The sequence below is a fragment of the Manis javanica genome, chromosome 11, assembly GCF_040802235.1.
Source record: "Manis javanica isolate MJ-LG chromosome 11, MJ_LKY, whole genome shotgun sequence".
NCBI lineage: Eukaryota > Metazoa > Chordata > Mammalia > Pholidota > Manidae > Manis > Manis javanica.
In genome coordinates this window covers 117,288,980-117,302,360 of record NC_133166.1, presented here as the reverse complement: position 1 = coordinate 117,302,360, position 13,381 = coordinate 117,288,980, and the positions used below count along the sequence as shown (strand labels likewise).

Sequence of the window (13,381 nt, the reverse complement as noted above, 5' to 3'; positions counted from 1 at the left end):
ATGCCCTGCCCGTCCAGCCTCTGTCGGCCACTTCCCCGAGCTGCTGAGGAGGCGGGGGCCGGCGGGGGCGGCGCTGCCTTGAGACCAGCAGGTTGTTCTCTGTTGGTGTTGAGTCCGTTCAGTTCTCCAGCATCAGGCTTTCTCCACGTCCCCCAGGTCTTGGGTCCTGGTTTTAAGAAACAGAAGGCCTTTTGTACCAGGTTTTTTTTGTTTGTTGTTTGGGCATGTGAAATACTTTTTAAGGTTTTTTTTTTTTTTTAGTTGTATCCACCCTGTTTCAGATTATTTTCGTTGATGTCAAGTATGTATATGATGTGTATGGTTCTTTTTAACCCTTTCCGGTTTTTTTAGAAGAAACTTTGAAGATAAACTTGATACACATATTTTTTTCTTTAGCAACTTGTTATCACTGGAATCAAAGGGAAAAGTAATCTCTTTTTGCATTGGTTGTATTTGTACGTGACAAATAAAGACACTTTGTTCAGCGGATGGGATGGCTTCCTAATGCTGGAGTGCCGTGGTCAGCGTGAGCCTAGGGCAGGCCCCTGACCCTCACACGGCCCCAGTGTTGGGCCTGAATGCTGGGAGGCCCGCAGCCCTCCCTGTGGAGGAAGCCTCAGGGTGTCAGGTGAGCAGCCAGAGGCGGGAACTGAGACTGAATGCGTGTATTTGTGCCTCGTTCCAGAAGCCTTGGATGGAGGCTGGAGTTCTCCTGAGGGGTGCCCTTTAAGTCCTGGAAAGAGGGTCCCAAACCAGACATTGTGACACTTGATGTCTGTGACCATGCGTAAATTCCAGTACACTTGTGCAGGAGTTGAGTAGTTGGGAGTGTGGTTTCTTTCCCCCCTTTTACTATATTGGGTTAGTCAGAATACTCTTGTCTCTTAAAAAGACTATCCCCCTCTTCCCTCCAGTCACAAAAGACAACGGTTCAAAGAAATGGCAACTCACGTCAGGCCTGACAGGACAGGAGAGTTTCTGCGGGGGGGGGGGCTCTGGCCCCTTGAGTGTGACTGATGGCTCTGCCGGCTTCTCTCCCAGAGAGGTTGCTAGCACCCAGAGAGCTGGAAGGAGAGGCAGGAAGTGTGCTGGGGGCTGGGGCTTGGTAGCACTTCCTGTGGATATGGGGCGGCGGGGGCAGCCTCATCGAGCTCCTGCCTGGAGATCACATCTGGGCTGTGGGGAGGGAGGCCAGGGTGGAGACCCAGCCCCACACAGTATTTGCTCTGGCAGGACAATGATCTGGGGTAAGGGAAGCAGGGTTAAAGTGGTCCAGCAGGTACCAGCATGTGGTCGCTGTCCCCGTGTGGATAGGGGGCAGTCGGGCTGCTGTCCTATCTTGGAGGCATCAAGGCCCTTGGGGAGGAGAGAATTTCACTGGGCTAATTGTATACATGTTTCTCATGTGACTAAATTCTGCCCCCCAAGGTCTTTGTTCCTTGAAGGCTGTTTTAATCCCAGGAAGAGGTTGCTTGGGATGGCCGTCCCCTTGGTGCTGGGTAAACAGCCGAGTTGGAAGGGTGTGGGGCCCCTCTTCCGTCCCTGCCGGCTGGGGCCTGTGCCCACCTCTCCTACCCCCCGAAGTCCCTTGGGCCCTTCCTTGGTCTTCCACAGGGGCTGCTTCATGCCACTCCTTCCACGTGTCCCTCCAGTTGTAGCTCAGGCTCCTTCACTTAAGTGGCACTGAATGAAATGCCACACCTCTTGATGAGCACAAGGAGCAAGGGGCACAATGGCTGGACAAGACGGCTTCTGTTTCAGTTGGTCTGGTGTGAAAGGGACCGCATGTCCCATGAGCAGCGTGGTCACCACATGGTTTCTACTGCTTTGAAAAGTGGTCAGTTCAACAACCTTGATCCTCATGGTGCTGGGGGCCAGGGCGGTGATCTCCTTGTGCACCCAGTTTGCAGTGCCCAGGCGCATGCTCGTGCCCCAGACAGGACGCTGTTGGCATATAGGTCTTTATGGATGTTGATGTCACACTCAGTGATAGTGCTGCAGGTCATCTGGTGGGTCCTGGCAGATGCCGTGCTTGGCAAGGCAGGCAACCTGTTGGTCTCAAGATCCTGTCTTCCCCCTCAGGGCTTGCCTGGAGGGACAAAGCTGGGCTGTCGCTACCAGTAGGGGCACTGTCTCCTGAGAGAGGTTACTTCTGTCCCATGCAGGCAACTGCTGAGAAAAGGTGGGGACTGGAGTGGAGAAGGCCAAGATCCAGGAGTGGCCATCCTGTGGGGACAGAGCTTACCCCCAAAGGAAACCTGGAAGAGGGCCTCAGGACCGTGGAAGTGCTTGCTGCCCATGGTGATGACTTGCCCATCAGGCAACTTACTGGTCTTCAGAGAGGAGGCGGCGGCCACAGCCAGCTCACAGTCAAAGTCCAGGGCCATGTGCCCCAGCTTTTCCTTGATGTCCTGTGTTCTCCCACTCAGCTGGCTGGGGAAGAAAGGGTGATAGGTTAGAGGAGAGGGGCTGTGCGCCTGGCTTCTGCTGGATGGCCTGGCTACGGGGCCTGCTGGCCCGGCTTGGCCCCTCTGACCCAGTGCTCTGAATCCCATCGCCTGGAGAGGGAGAGGGGCCTCTGTGGCAGCCCTCCCATTGCACATGTGTGCGCAGTTTCTGCATTTCCTAGATGAGGGCTGCCACCGCTGGGCCCAGGTCAGACGTCACTGTGCTCGGTGTTGGCCAGTCTAAGGTTGAAAGGAGGAGGCCCTGAGGGAAAGGAGAGGCCTGGAGCCTCTGAAGGAATGGGGCTTTTTACTTTGGAGAAGGGGCTGGGGGTCACAGCCATGAGCCAAGGGGAGGCAGAACTAGAGCTGGCTGCAGCCACCTTGGGGGACTGGGTCCAGCCCTCTTCCACAGTGGACTTTTAGCTCCAGGGTCCTGGAAGAACGTGGTGCCCCAGGCCCTGTGCTGCTGTGTGGTCCTGCCCTGGCACAGGAGGGCACTGTTGCACATTGCCCCCCACCCCGCCCTAGTGGTGATGAAGTAGCCATGTTCAGTGAGGATCCTCACGAGACAGGTTGCAGCCTACTAGGTCTAGCGCTGGATGACGAGGGGCAGCACATAGCCCTCGTAGATTGGCACATTGTGACTGCTGTCCTCCCTGGAGCCTGACCTGGTACTTGGGGAGTGGGTTAAAAGGGAGCTTCAGACTGGGAGCCGGAGGACGGCAGGTGGGGAAGCAATAAAATGGCCTGCAATCCTGGGGTGGTCCACTTGCGTTGCATACAGGAAGTGGGGAGGGGTGGGGGTGCAGTGTTACGGGACTGCCAGGTGCATGGTCTTAGTGCCTTCTGCGGATTTGGCCATAAGATGAGGTATTGAGAACAAGGAAAAGGAATGAGTAACTGGCTCTGGGATATAGGATGGACAAAAGATCAGGGGTCTGGTGATGGAGAGGAGACCCAGGGTTTGGACTTGAGGCCAGGCAGAAGGCCAAGAAGGCAGAGGGGTCGGGATGCAGGGTTACAGCAGGGTAGGGCTGAGGCTGGGGGCTCTGGGACACTGCTTCCCCTCCAGTGGTTGGGCAAGAGGCTGATAGCAACAGCCTGTGCCTGGAAGGCTGTGAACCTGGTAGGAATGTTGAGGGTGTCCAGCATGACCAGGGTCATCTTCTCGTTGGTCTTGGGTTGAGTGGCACCTCTGTGAGTAGCTTGTAGAAGCAGTGGTGACAGATCTCCATGGCGTCCCATTGGTGACAATGCCACGCTCCACTGAGCACTTGAGTGTCACGGTGCTGAAATTGCTCAGGGCTCCTGGCTTGCCTACTGCTCCTTCTGGCCCATGCCCACCGTGATGCCCTGGGGAGGGAGAACCAGAGGGGAGGCCTTGGGTGTGCCTAGGGGTGATCGGCCTAGCAGCCCTGCCTCTCTTTAGGTCTTAGTTTACCCACTCGCCTCAAGCGCGGTGTGGGGGAGCAGTCGCAAGCAGAGTGTGGGCCTCCAGGTCAGGGTGGGTGGTCAGCTGCAGGGTAGGGGTGGACCTTCCACCGCAGTGAAGCTAGACTTCACTAAGGCCCCAGTCCTTGTCTCACAGAGCCAGCTGACTTCATCCTGGTCACACCCTGCCGCCGGCTGTGGGCCGTGGGCCAGAAGGGGTTAACCACCACCTGCCTCTCACTGGGTGCTCCCCACCCCACAGCCTCTGTGCCCTGGTGGCTGCGCCTTTCCAGCTGGCTGCATGACCCTAGGGTGCCCAGGCTGGGACAGCTGCACCTGGAAGAATAGCACCCTACCCCCAGCCTACACCCCCCCCACCCATGTCGCTCCACCCCCGACAGCTGCATCAGGGCTTGTCCATGGATGCCTGGTGCCTGGTGACAGCTGTCCCCGGGAGGAGCAGACGCCTCCTCTGGGATTGTGCCCACCCTTGCCCCAGTGGCTTCTTGCTTTGCCTGGACCAGTGCTGGCTCAGGTTACCAAACCAGCCCTTTTCTTCTGATGTGGCTGGTCCCTCCCACCCCTTTCTTCTTCTGGACTCTGCAAGGCCCAATTTTGCAGACAGAGAAGCTGAGACCCAGGTAGGGAAAGGGACATTCCAGAGGTAACCCAGCAAATCGGTGTTGGAACTGTGCCCCATCCCCCCTGGAACCCCCTTCCTTTGGACACTGGGCCCTTCCTGAAGCTCTGCCTGGGCCTTCTGCTGCTATCCCATTCCAGGGGGACAGCCTCATGGGCCTGTAGTGAGGCCACAGTGGCTCTCAATGAGAGCCCTGGGGTGAGTTTTCACCTTCAGCACTCTCCCCTGGCCAGTGCCTCGACGTTCCCAGCACGAGCTCAACATGCCAGGAGAGTCCAGACAGGTGCAGAAACAAGACCCTAGTTCAGGTTCTCACCAGCTCTGTGTCAGATGATCTGGGAGGTGGCAACTTCCAGGTGTGGTGCTGGGCAGCTGAGGGACTTACACCTGCTGGCTCTACAGGGCTGGGGTGCAGCCCCCTCCCCAGGCCTCACAAGCCCCGTCTGACAGAGCACTGTTGGGCTGGAGGCTTTAATGGACAGGGGCCGGGCTGGGGGAGGCGGCACCCAGTGTGTCCCCAGCAAATGTATATAGCCAGTGGGGTTGTGCCAGCTCTAAGATGGGGCACCTGGTATCTTCCCAGTCCATGCGTGACCATCAGGGCCCGAGAGCCCTGGATTGTGAAGCTGGTCTCAGGTAGGGACTAGCTTCCCAGTCCATCCCCAACGCTTGGGATCTAGCCCTGCTGCCCCACTCAGGGAGAAGAGAGTTGGGGGCAACAGCTGGGGTTCTTGGACTGGAGCCACGGCCTGGGCTGGGACCTCTAACGCCTCACCTTGATGCGGGGAGAGACCCCCTGGTCTGAGTGTGGCAGGCAGGGCAGTCCCCTGGTAGGAAAGTGAGCTCTGCACCCTTGGAGGCAACCTAGTGGTGGCCAGCCCATCAGGGGAGATCCCTGCCCTGTGGAAACCTGTCCAAGGTCCCTGCCTCCCAGAGAGTGTCACCCCCAGGGGCAAACCTCCTCCTCCTTCCGACCGACAAACCGCCCTCTACCTGCTTGCTTGTTCTAGTGCCGAAAGAAGTACCCATTGTGCAATCATGAGAAATGCATCAGAAAAAGACCAAAAATCACTTATTTTCCCATCACTATTAGAGAACATTACTGTTTACAATTTCCGTGTGTTCTTCCAGACTTTTATCTGTGTGTATCTCTAGATATTTTTTCTGTTTTAGAGAAACAAGATCTTATATGTTTTGTTTTCCTTGCATTTTTCTTGCCTGTTTTAGAACTTTTTTAAACTGATGTGTATTTAACATGCAGAAATGTGCACAATTCGTGAATGCCCAGCCACTTGTAACGGAATAATCACAGGGGGAACACATTTGTGTAACCAGCACCCAAAAGCCCCATCACACCTCTCTAATGCCTGTGCCCTCCCTCTTCCCCCAGGTTCCCCACTACCTGAGCTCCCCACACCCCAGTGGCGTAGTCCTACCTGCTGTTGCCCTTTATATAAATAGGACCGCATAGTCTTTGCTAATTTATGTCTGGCTTCTTCTACTCAACATGGTTTGTGGGAACCATCCACGCTGTAGCTGTAGTTTGTTGTTTCACTGCTATGTAGTGTTTTCATTGTACGAATGTTCCACACAGATGAACTGCTGTCTTGGTGAAGGACTGTCCCTGGTTTTGGGGAGGGATGGACTTCTGGGGGGCTGCAGGAAGAGCAGACTTTGGAATTAACCAACAGACAGACCTAGGTGCAAACCCTGCCCTGGTATTTGTAGACTCAGCTGTGGTACTTAGCCTCGGTCAGCCTCTTTTCTCCTCTCTGGTGGGGACCATGAGAAGAGTTCTGGGACAGAACACAGATGTGCCTGTTCCACAGGGAGTAACCCCGGGAATCACAGAAAGGCCCAGCCCTTTCTAAAGTACCTCTAGACCTCTTGCCTGGTTGTGCTCTAATCTGGGCATTACTGCTTTGGTCATAGGGCAAAGGTCTGAGAAAGCCCAGTAGGGCAGCGGGGAGGCCCCTGCCCCTTCCTTCTCCCAGTGGCAGGCAGCCACTAGTGCCCAGTGCCCCTAGGCTGTGCCTCTTGGGATGAGGATGGGGATGGGGTGGGGCTTAGACACATCGGTCCTGGGCTGTTTGCCAGGGCCCAGGGCAGGGCGAGGGCGGGAGGCCTGGTAGCTAGGAGTGGGGCTGGGCTGAGATTGCTGGACATTAACAATACCCAGGCATGGGATGGGGGAGGTGGAGAAGGTCCAGCATCACTCAGGTTCGGGAACCCATCTCTCCAGAAGCTCAGCCTCAGCCTGCTGTTTGGGTACCAGACACTGAGTCAATTGCTATCTTTCTGTGAGCCCCTACTCTCTGCCCCCATGGGGCTGAGGTTTCTCCTCCAATGCTCCAGTTTTCCCAATCTGTTGCCAACCCCACTCCACACCCACTCCCTGCCAAAGCCTTTGATGCTATTGACCACGATGTCAAAACGAAGTTCTGGGGATTCCCTCTCTGCAGTAGCTTTTTGGAGCAGATAGACCTGCCCTGTAATCTTGGCTGGGCAGCCTTGTAGCTGCTTGCATGACTAGCAGATCACCCAGCTCTCCAGGGATATTTACTCAGTTGTAAAAAATTTGAAATAATAATAGCAAATCCCTGTGACATTGTTGTGAAGATGGAATGAGATTGTACAAGTAAAAGCCTGGATCAGTGACTGGCCCCTCACTCCTTTTCCTATTTGCCTACCTACTTGAATATTGTTTAGTCTCCTGCAATTCATAAAGATTCTCTGAGTAGTCTGATGTGCACCAGGCTCTTTGGAGACAGTGGTGAACCAGACACAGGCTTTGCCCTCAGTTAAACCCCCAGTCTAGGGATGGAGAGCTGGGCACAGAGGCAGCACAGGCCTGGGGTGGCCAGTGAAGGCGTCCTGATGCAGTGCCTCCTGTCATTTCCTATCACATCTTGGATTTTCGATAGCTTTTCATTAAGTGCTTGCTCATTGTCTCTCATCTCTGGACTGTCAGTTCACTGATAAGGGAGTCTTTTTGTACACCTTGTTCACTCTGTCTAGAACAGTTCCTAGCACAATCTGGGCTATTAAGCATTTGTTGAATAAAGTAAGCTATATCAGTTAAGTGGAGGCCTGGAAGTAGGAGTTGGCATGGAGAAAAACTAGGGCTAGGTAAGAACTGAAGAAGTGTTCAAGGTAGAACATAGATACAAAGAAGCAAAGGCTTAGGGGGTGGGGAGGACTAGTGAGCAAGGAGGAGGGTGAGGAATATTTCGAGATGAGGTTGGACAGTGACATCTAGGAATCGCAACTTTGTTCAGTAGGCAATGAGGAGCCACAAAGTTTTTAAAGTAGGTGTATGACTTGGTTAGATGTATGTTTAAAATAGAAAGGGAGGGAAGGAAGAAAGAAGGAAAGAATGGGGGAAGACAGAAGGTCGCTGCCACGGCATGAAGACTGGAATCGGACGGGGTAACACTAATGGGGAGTGTTCAATTACGAGGTTAGTATCAGAAGTTCCAGCCAGAAATAATGGAGGCGCGGCGGAGGGGGGATTTGTGAATAGAGAGAAGATTTAAGAGAATGAATGGGGGGAGGAGTGAAGAGTACCGCCTAGGCTCCTGGCTTCTGTGATTGGGTGGTCTTCGATGTCACTCATGAGGAAAGGCTGCTTTGAGGTCGGTGAGTAACCGAAAAGAGCTCCCCTCCGTGCCCCGCCTGTCGGGGGTAGGATGGCGTGGGTTGGTTGTTTCGAGGAAAGCGCCAAAAATTGACAAGGCGTGTGGTGCCTCCTTGCGTCATTTCCGAGGGACTTCCGGGTCGCCTTTTCCAGACAGCGCCAGTTCCGGAACTTCCGGCCGGGGCCGCCATTTTGACTTCCCGACCTTGGGCCCCTGTTTTGCAGTCAGGATCCTGTGGTCATGTCGGTGCTGGCGCCGCTGCTGCTGAGGGGCCTGACTGGCCCTGCCCGGCGGCTGCCGGTGCCGCGTGCCCAGATCCATTCCAAGCCGCCGCGGGAGCAGCTCGGGACCGTGGTGAGCGGGAGGGGAAGGGTGCGGGAGAAAAAAAGCCCACCCCCCATTTGGTAGTTGAGAGAACTGAAATCTAGGAGCAGTGCATGGACTTGTCAAAAGTCACACGGGGGCAAAGAAGGAATTTGAACTCGAGGGAGACGCCGCGGGCCAGCGCGGGGTCCCGCTGTGGGCTCGCGACCTGCGGCGCCCGGGGAAGCGGCCGCGCAGGTCTGGGCGCCAACAAGGGGCCGGTGCCCGGGCGACATCGCTGCCCAGTCAGGCCCAGGATCTCGGGTCAGGCCCTGTCGCCTGTTCGCCGTGCAGCTTCGAGCCCTTAGCGCTCTTTGAGCCTGTTTACTCGTTGGCTCACCGAGGCGCCTGACGACTGTCAGCGACGATAATCGTTGTTCCCGCTATTGATCGTTAGGGAAGCGGGGTGAGGAGGATCCCAGTAGGTCCTTGTAGTTCTTGGAATTACAGAAATGTGGGAGACTTTAACCTATGACTTTCACCAATTTGGCGTTTTTATGCATTTTCTCAGTGGCGAGTGTTCAGAATCCAGGTTAGTGGACCTCCAGTTTGGGGCAGCGCCGGGAGAGCGCTGCGATTGAGGAAATAATAGTTATAATAATTGCAACTGGCATCTGCTGGGTGCCTGCTGGGTACCAGACACTGTGCTAAGACTGCTGTGCTGGTCATGCAGTCCTCCCAGAGACCCCGAGAAGAAGGGGCCTTTATCACCGTTTACTGATTGAGGGAACTGAAATTTAGGAGCAGTGTATTGATTTGTCAAAAGTCACACCTTCAGTGGCAACAAAGGAATTTGAACACAAGTTTGAATCCAAGTTGTGCTTTGATGTAGATTGCTCTTAGGGAATATGGAAGTGGCTGTAAAAAGTCCTGCATGCCTAGCCCCAAAGGCTGAATAGCAGTCCTGGACAGGAGATGGGAAGGCTTGTAAGGCAATGAGGGGGAGCTGTATTTCTAGTTAGTGGTCTCTGCAAGGTTCCTGCTTCCCAGCAGACCAGCCTTTAAACAGGTTTACGTCCTTGTTTCTGTCCCTTCATTTTATCAAAGTGGGGTGGATTTCTGCACAGATCCTAACCCAGGCTAGTCCTTGCCCTGATATCTGATGCTTTACCTCAAGGCCTAGGGTGGCGGGCCTTGGATCTGCTGTGTATGTCCCTCCTCGGAGCCTGAATCTTCACCCCCTGAGAGTGGCTTTCTGCTGCCTGGGAAGATGGCTGGATACCGGAACCTGGGGGAATCCTTACTCTGGGCGTTCCTTCTTTCTTGTGCTCTGTGTAGGATGTCGCCATTGGGCTCACCTCCTGCTTCCTGTGTTTCCTCCTGCCATCGGGCTGGGTCCTGTCACACCTGGAGAGCTACAAGAAGCGGGAGTGAAGGGGGCTGTCCTCCCCCTCCCCCTGTGACCTGACCACCCCTGGCCTGTCCTGATCATGTCTGCTGCATTCCTGGCCGGCCTCCCCTGGATCATGTCCTTCAGTTACAGTGACCTCTTCTGCAATCATGACCTCTCAACCTCTCCATGGTGACATCCTGGGACCACATATATTGGTTTATAAAGCCCTGCTCAGTAGAGCCCCCCCCCCTTGCAACAATAAAGTCTGTTTAAACCTTGCTTCAGAAACTCATCGTGCCTTTGGCCTGGGCTCCTGCCTCCATACTTGAGCTGAGGATGGTGTTGGATGGGGGTGTGGGGAGGGCCTGGCTGCGGGCATGTCCCAGCTGGCTGGCTGCCCTGTGGTAGGTTGTGAGTGTCCTTGTTGCCTGGAAGTGGTGCTCCCTTTGCATGCTTTCCTGTGTTTAAATATTTTCTGGCTTCTTAGGAAAACAAACCCTGTTGTCATTGGGCAGCTTTTCGTGATCATCCCCTACGGCTCTGTTGGCTGTGCCAAGCTCAAGGTGGTGTGTGTGTCTGTGATTCTCCCCTACTGAGGCCAGCTTTGCAGCTGGAAGTCCTTTTTCTATAGGGCCAGCCTTCCCTGTCCTCGTCGGTGCTCCAGCAACTTCCCAGGTGCTTGTTCCTCTTCCTAGTTGGAGGTGGAGCACTTTACAGGATCTTGCTTTTTTATGTCAACCTCGGGCCCTTTTCCCTTTAGCACTGTATCAGTAAATGCTTATGGACTGGCTTCCTTGTTGTCCCTTTCTGCCTCCCTGTCGCCTCCCCTTCTAGGCTTGGGGAATTTGCCACTCCATCCCCAGGGCCCTTCCTCAGTGATTCTCCCTGGGGGTTGGGGGTGCCTCCTTATCTCAGAGGATGCATGCTTCATACTGAGCTGGAATTCTGACTGCCAGGGTCTTGAAGGAATGCTCAGACCTGCTGGCCTCCCACCTGGAGGAGGACAAAGCTTTAGTTCTCCTTTGTGTCTTTGCTGGGATGATGTGGGTATTTTTTGAGTAGACACAGGTTCAATCAGTGTCTTCTGTGGATCTGAGGCTGCCAGGACACCTGGGGCAGGGATGGTGGGTAAAGATGCCAGGTGAGAGATGAGGGGTTCTAGGGAGTGGTTGGTGTTAGGCACTGGGTGTCAGCCACTCCTCTGCAGGGCTCCTGTTTTCTGACTTAGGTGCTGAAGGTGGGCTCTGCTCTCCCTTTGTCTAGTCTTTACTGGCCATTCAGTGTGGTGCCCAGTGATGCCAGTGGGACCCAGTGCCTTGATTCTGTGGCAAATTCTGCTCCTGCCAATGGCTGCTTCCCTGAAGGGTAGGGAATTGGATGCCAGCCTCCTAAAAGGCTTGTTTACTTTAACAAAAACCATCCTTTGCATGTGAAGGGACAGCACCTAGAAAGCTGGAAGGTGTGCACGGGTTGGGGTATTTGCCAGTGGAGCGGGAGAGCCCATGTCGATCTGAAAGGCTGAACTGAGCCAGGCTTGGGTGCTGAATGAGGGGCACACACCTGTCAGCTGCAGGTACCTCAATACCTCCCTTGTTTTTGGGGAAAGGGCTTCAGGTCTCCCAAACAATGGGGTTATTCTATCCTTTGCCTCACTGGGAAGCTTTCCTATTCATTGTTCCTGAGCAGAGGGCTCAGAGCTGCTTGACCCTCGGTTGGCTCAGGGTTGCTCTGGGTATAGATAAGGCCATGGGCTGCCTCACAATAAGAATGACAATAGGAGAGGAGAGTGGCCTGTTCTTGAGTTTTAATGGTAACCCCCCTACCCTGCCAAGGGTTTTGTTTTAATTGGGTGTCCCCTATTTTTGTGCCCCAGAACCCTAGAGGACATGATGGTCCCCAGACCCAGGAGGACTATTCCAGCCCAGAGCTGTGCATCTTAAAGCCACCCTCATGTTGACGGGAAAGCCTGCAGTTATAGGTGAGTCCGACAGGACTTGGTTTGAGGAAACCCTTAGCAAGCCTGACAGCTCCTCTGATCTCTCACAGGCTGCTGGGTCCCACAGCACAAGTGGCACTCAGGGTCATACACTTGGGGGTGAGTGAGAGTTTAGGGTGCAAGTGACCTGTCATGCTTGACCCCCCATCTTCCCCTTGGTCCTCAGTGTGGCCACTGATAATCCTTCAGTGTCCTTTTCTCACCCCTAATCAGATCAGAGGCCCTGGGGCCATTCCCTGTAGAGAAAACAAGGCTCCCTGTACTCCAACAGCTTTTTGTAGGCGGGTGTCTGGGGGTTCTGTCAGATCCTGAGTCTGGACGGGTGGGTGTCCACTCCAGAGTGACAGTGGGTGGGGGAGGCCACAGGCATGGCAGATGCTGTAAAATCAGGAACAGTGGACTGCAATCCAGGAGGCCGCAGGCCTAGAGCTGCAGGGAACTGAATTCTGCCAACAACCTGCATGGGCAGGAAGCAGGTTCTCCTTCAGAGCCTCCGGCAGGGAACAAAGCCTGCAGATACCTGGATTTTAGTCAGGTACCTGGACTAAGCCCATACCAGACCTTTGACCTCTCAAACTGTTAGGATTATACATTTGTGTAAGCCACTAGGTTTGTGGTGATTTGTTACATTAGCACTAAGAAAACGAATGTATCATTCCCCTGGTGCTGGGAGGCTCTCACGGGAGGGGCTGGCACCAGTGATCCACCCAGACTTGAGGTGAACTAGAATGTGAGACATTTCCAGGACTGCCGCACTGGGGAGTGAGGGTGGTGTCCGTGGGGTTGAGGGGTTTCTCCCTCTGCCTCCTCTGCCGCTCCTCTGCTTGCATTCTGCCTTACGTGGCCTGAATCCTAGAGGCAAGTATCAACCCAGCGAGCAGCTCTGAGGTGCAGCTCCTACTCAGCTTCATCAGCCTGGCCTCGCTCTGTCAAATGCTTGGCCGTGATTTTGGGGCCGGCTGCCTGCCGCAACAGTTTCAGAGGTCCACCTGGGGGCTGGGCATGCCCCTACTCTTCCCATCTGGCCAGCTGCCTGACTCCCAAGCCTGCCTTGGAAAGGACTGCTGCCCTTATCTTTGGTTCACCTTCAAGGCTTTCTCCTGGGTATCACCTCTGTGAGGACTGTGGCTGTCCCAGGCTCTGTGCTATGTCCTTGTTGCCTGGCCCCCTTCCCTGAGAAGTGGAAGTGGTTGGGTGGGCCTGGAAGCCATGCGCCTCCACTGAACCTCAGTGCTATTCTCTAAGCTCTTCCTTAGCAAATGAGCTTTGACCATCCCTGGGCCCTGGTATGGGGGCTTCTCTTCCTCTGCTTGACAGAATGCTATGGACATGGAGTTGGAGTCTGGACACGCTCCAGGCCAGCAGGGCTGTGAGGAGGCATCTGTGCTGTTAGCACTGTGGAAGATGAGGTCCTGGGCTGCTGCCTGTCACCTTAGCAACTGTATCCCGCAGCAGCGAACCCAGTGCTACCTGTTTCACGACAGGCCTCAGCAGCCAATGCCAGCAGCGCTGGACCTTTTCTGTGTTGGCAAA

The 13,381-nt window shown here is 54.8% G+C and overlaps 1 protein-coding gene across 1 annotated transcript; it reads left to right on the top strand.

Moving 5' to 3' along the window:
- Positions 1–8,321: 8,321 nt before the first annotated feature.
- COX8A (cytochrome c oxidase subunit 8A) lies at positions 8,322–10,131 on the top strand. The gene is made up of 2 exons (XM_017643471.3): positions 8,322–8,510; positions 9,798–10,131. Exons 1-2 carry the CDS (start codon positions 8,397–8,399, stop codon positions 9,891–9,893), a joined length of 210 nt encoding a protein of 69 aa, XP_017498960.1. The 5' UTR covers positions 8,322–8,396; the 3' UTR covers positions 9,894–10,131.
- Positions 10,132–13,381: the final 3,250 nt, after the last annotated feature.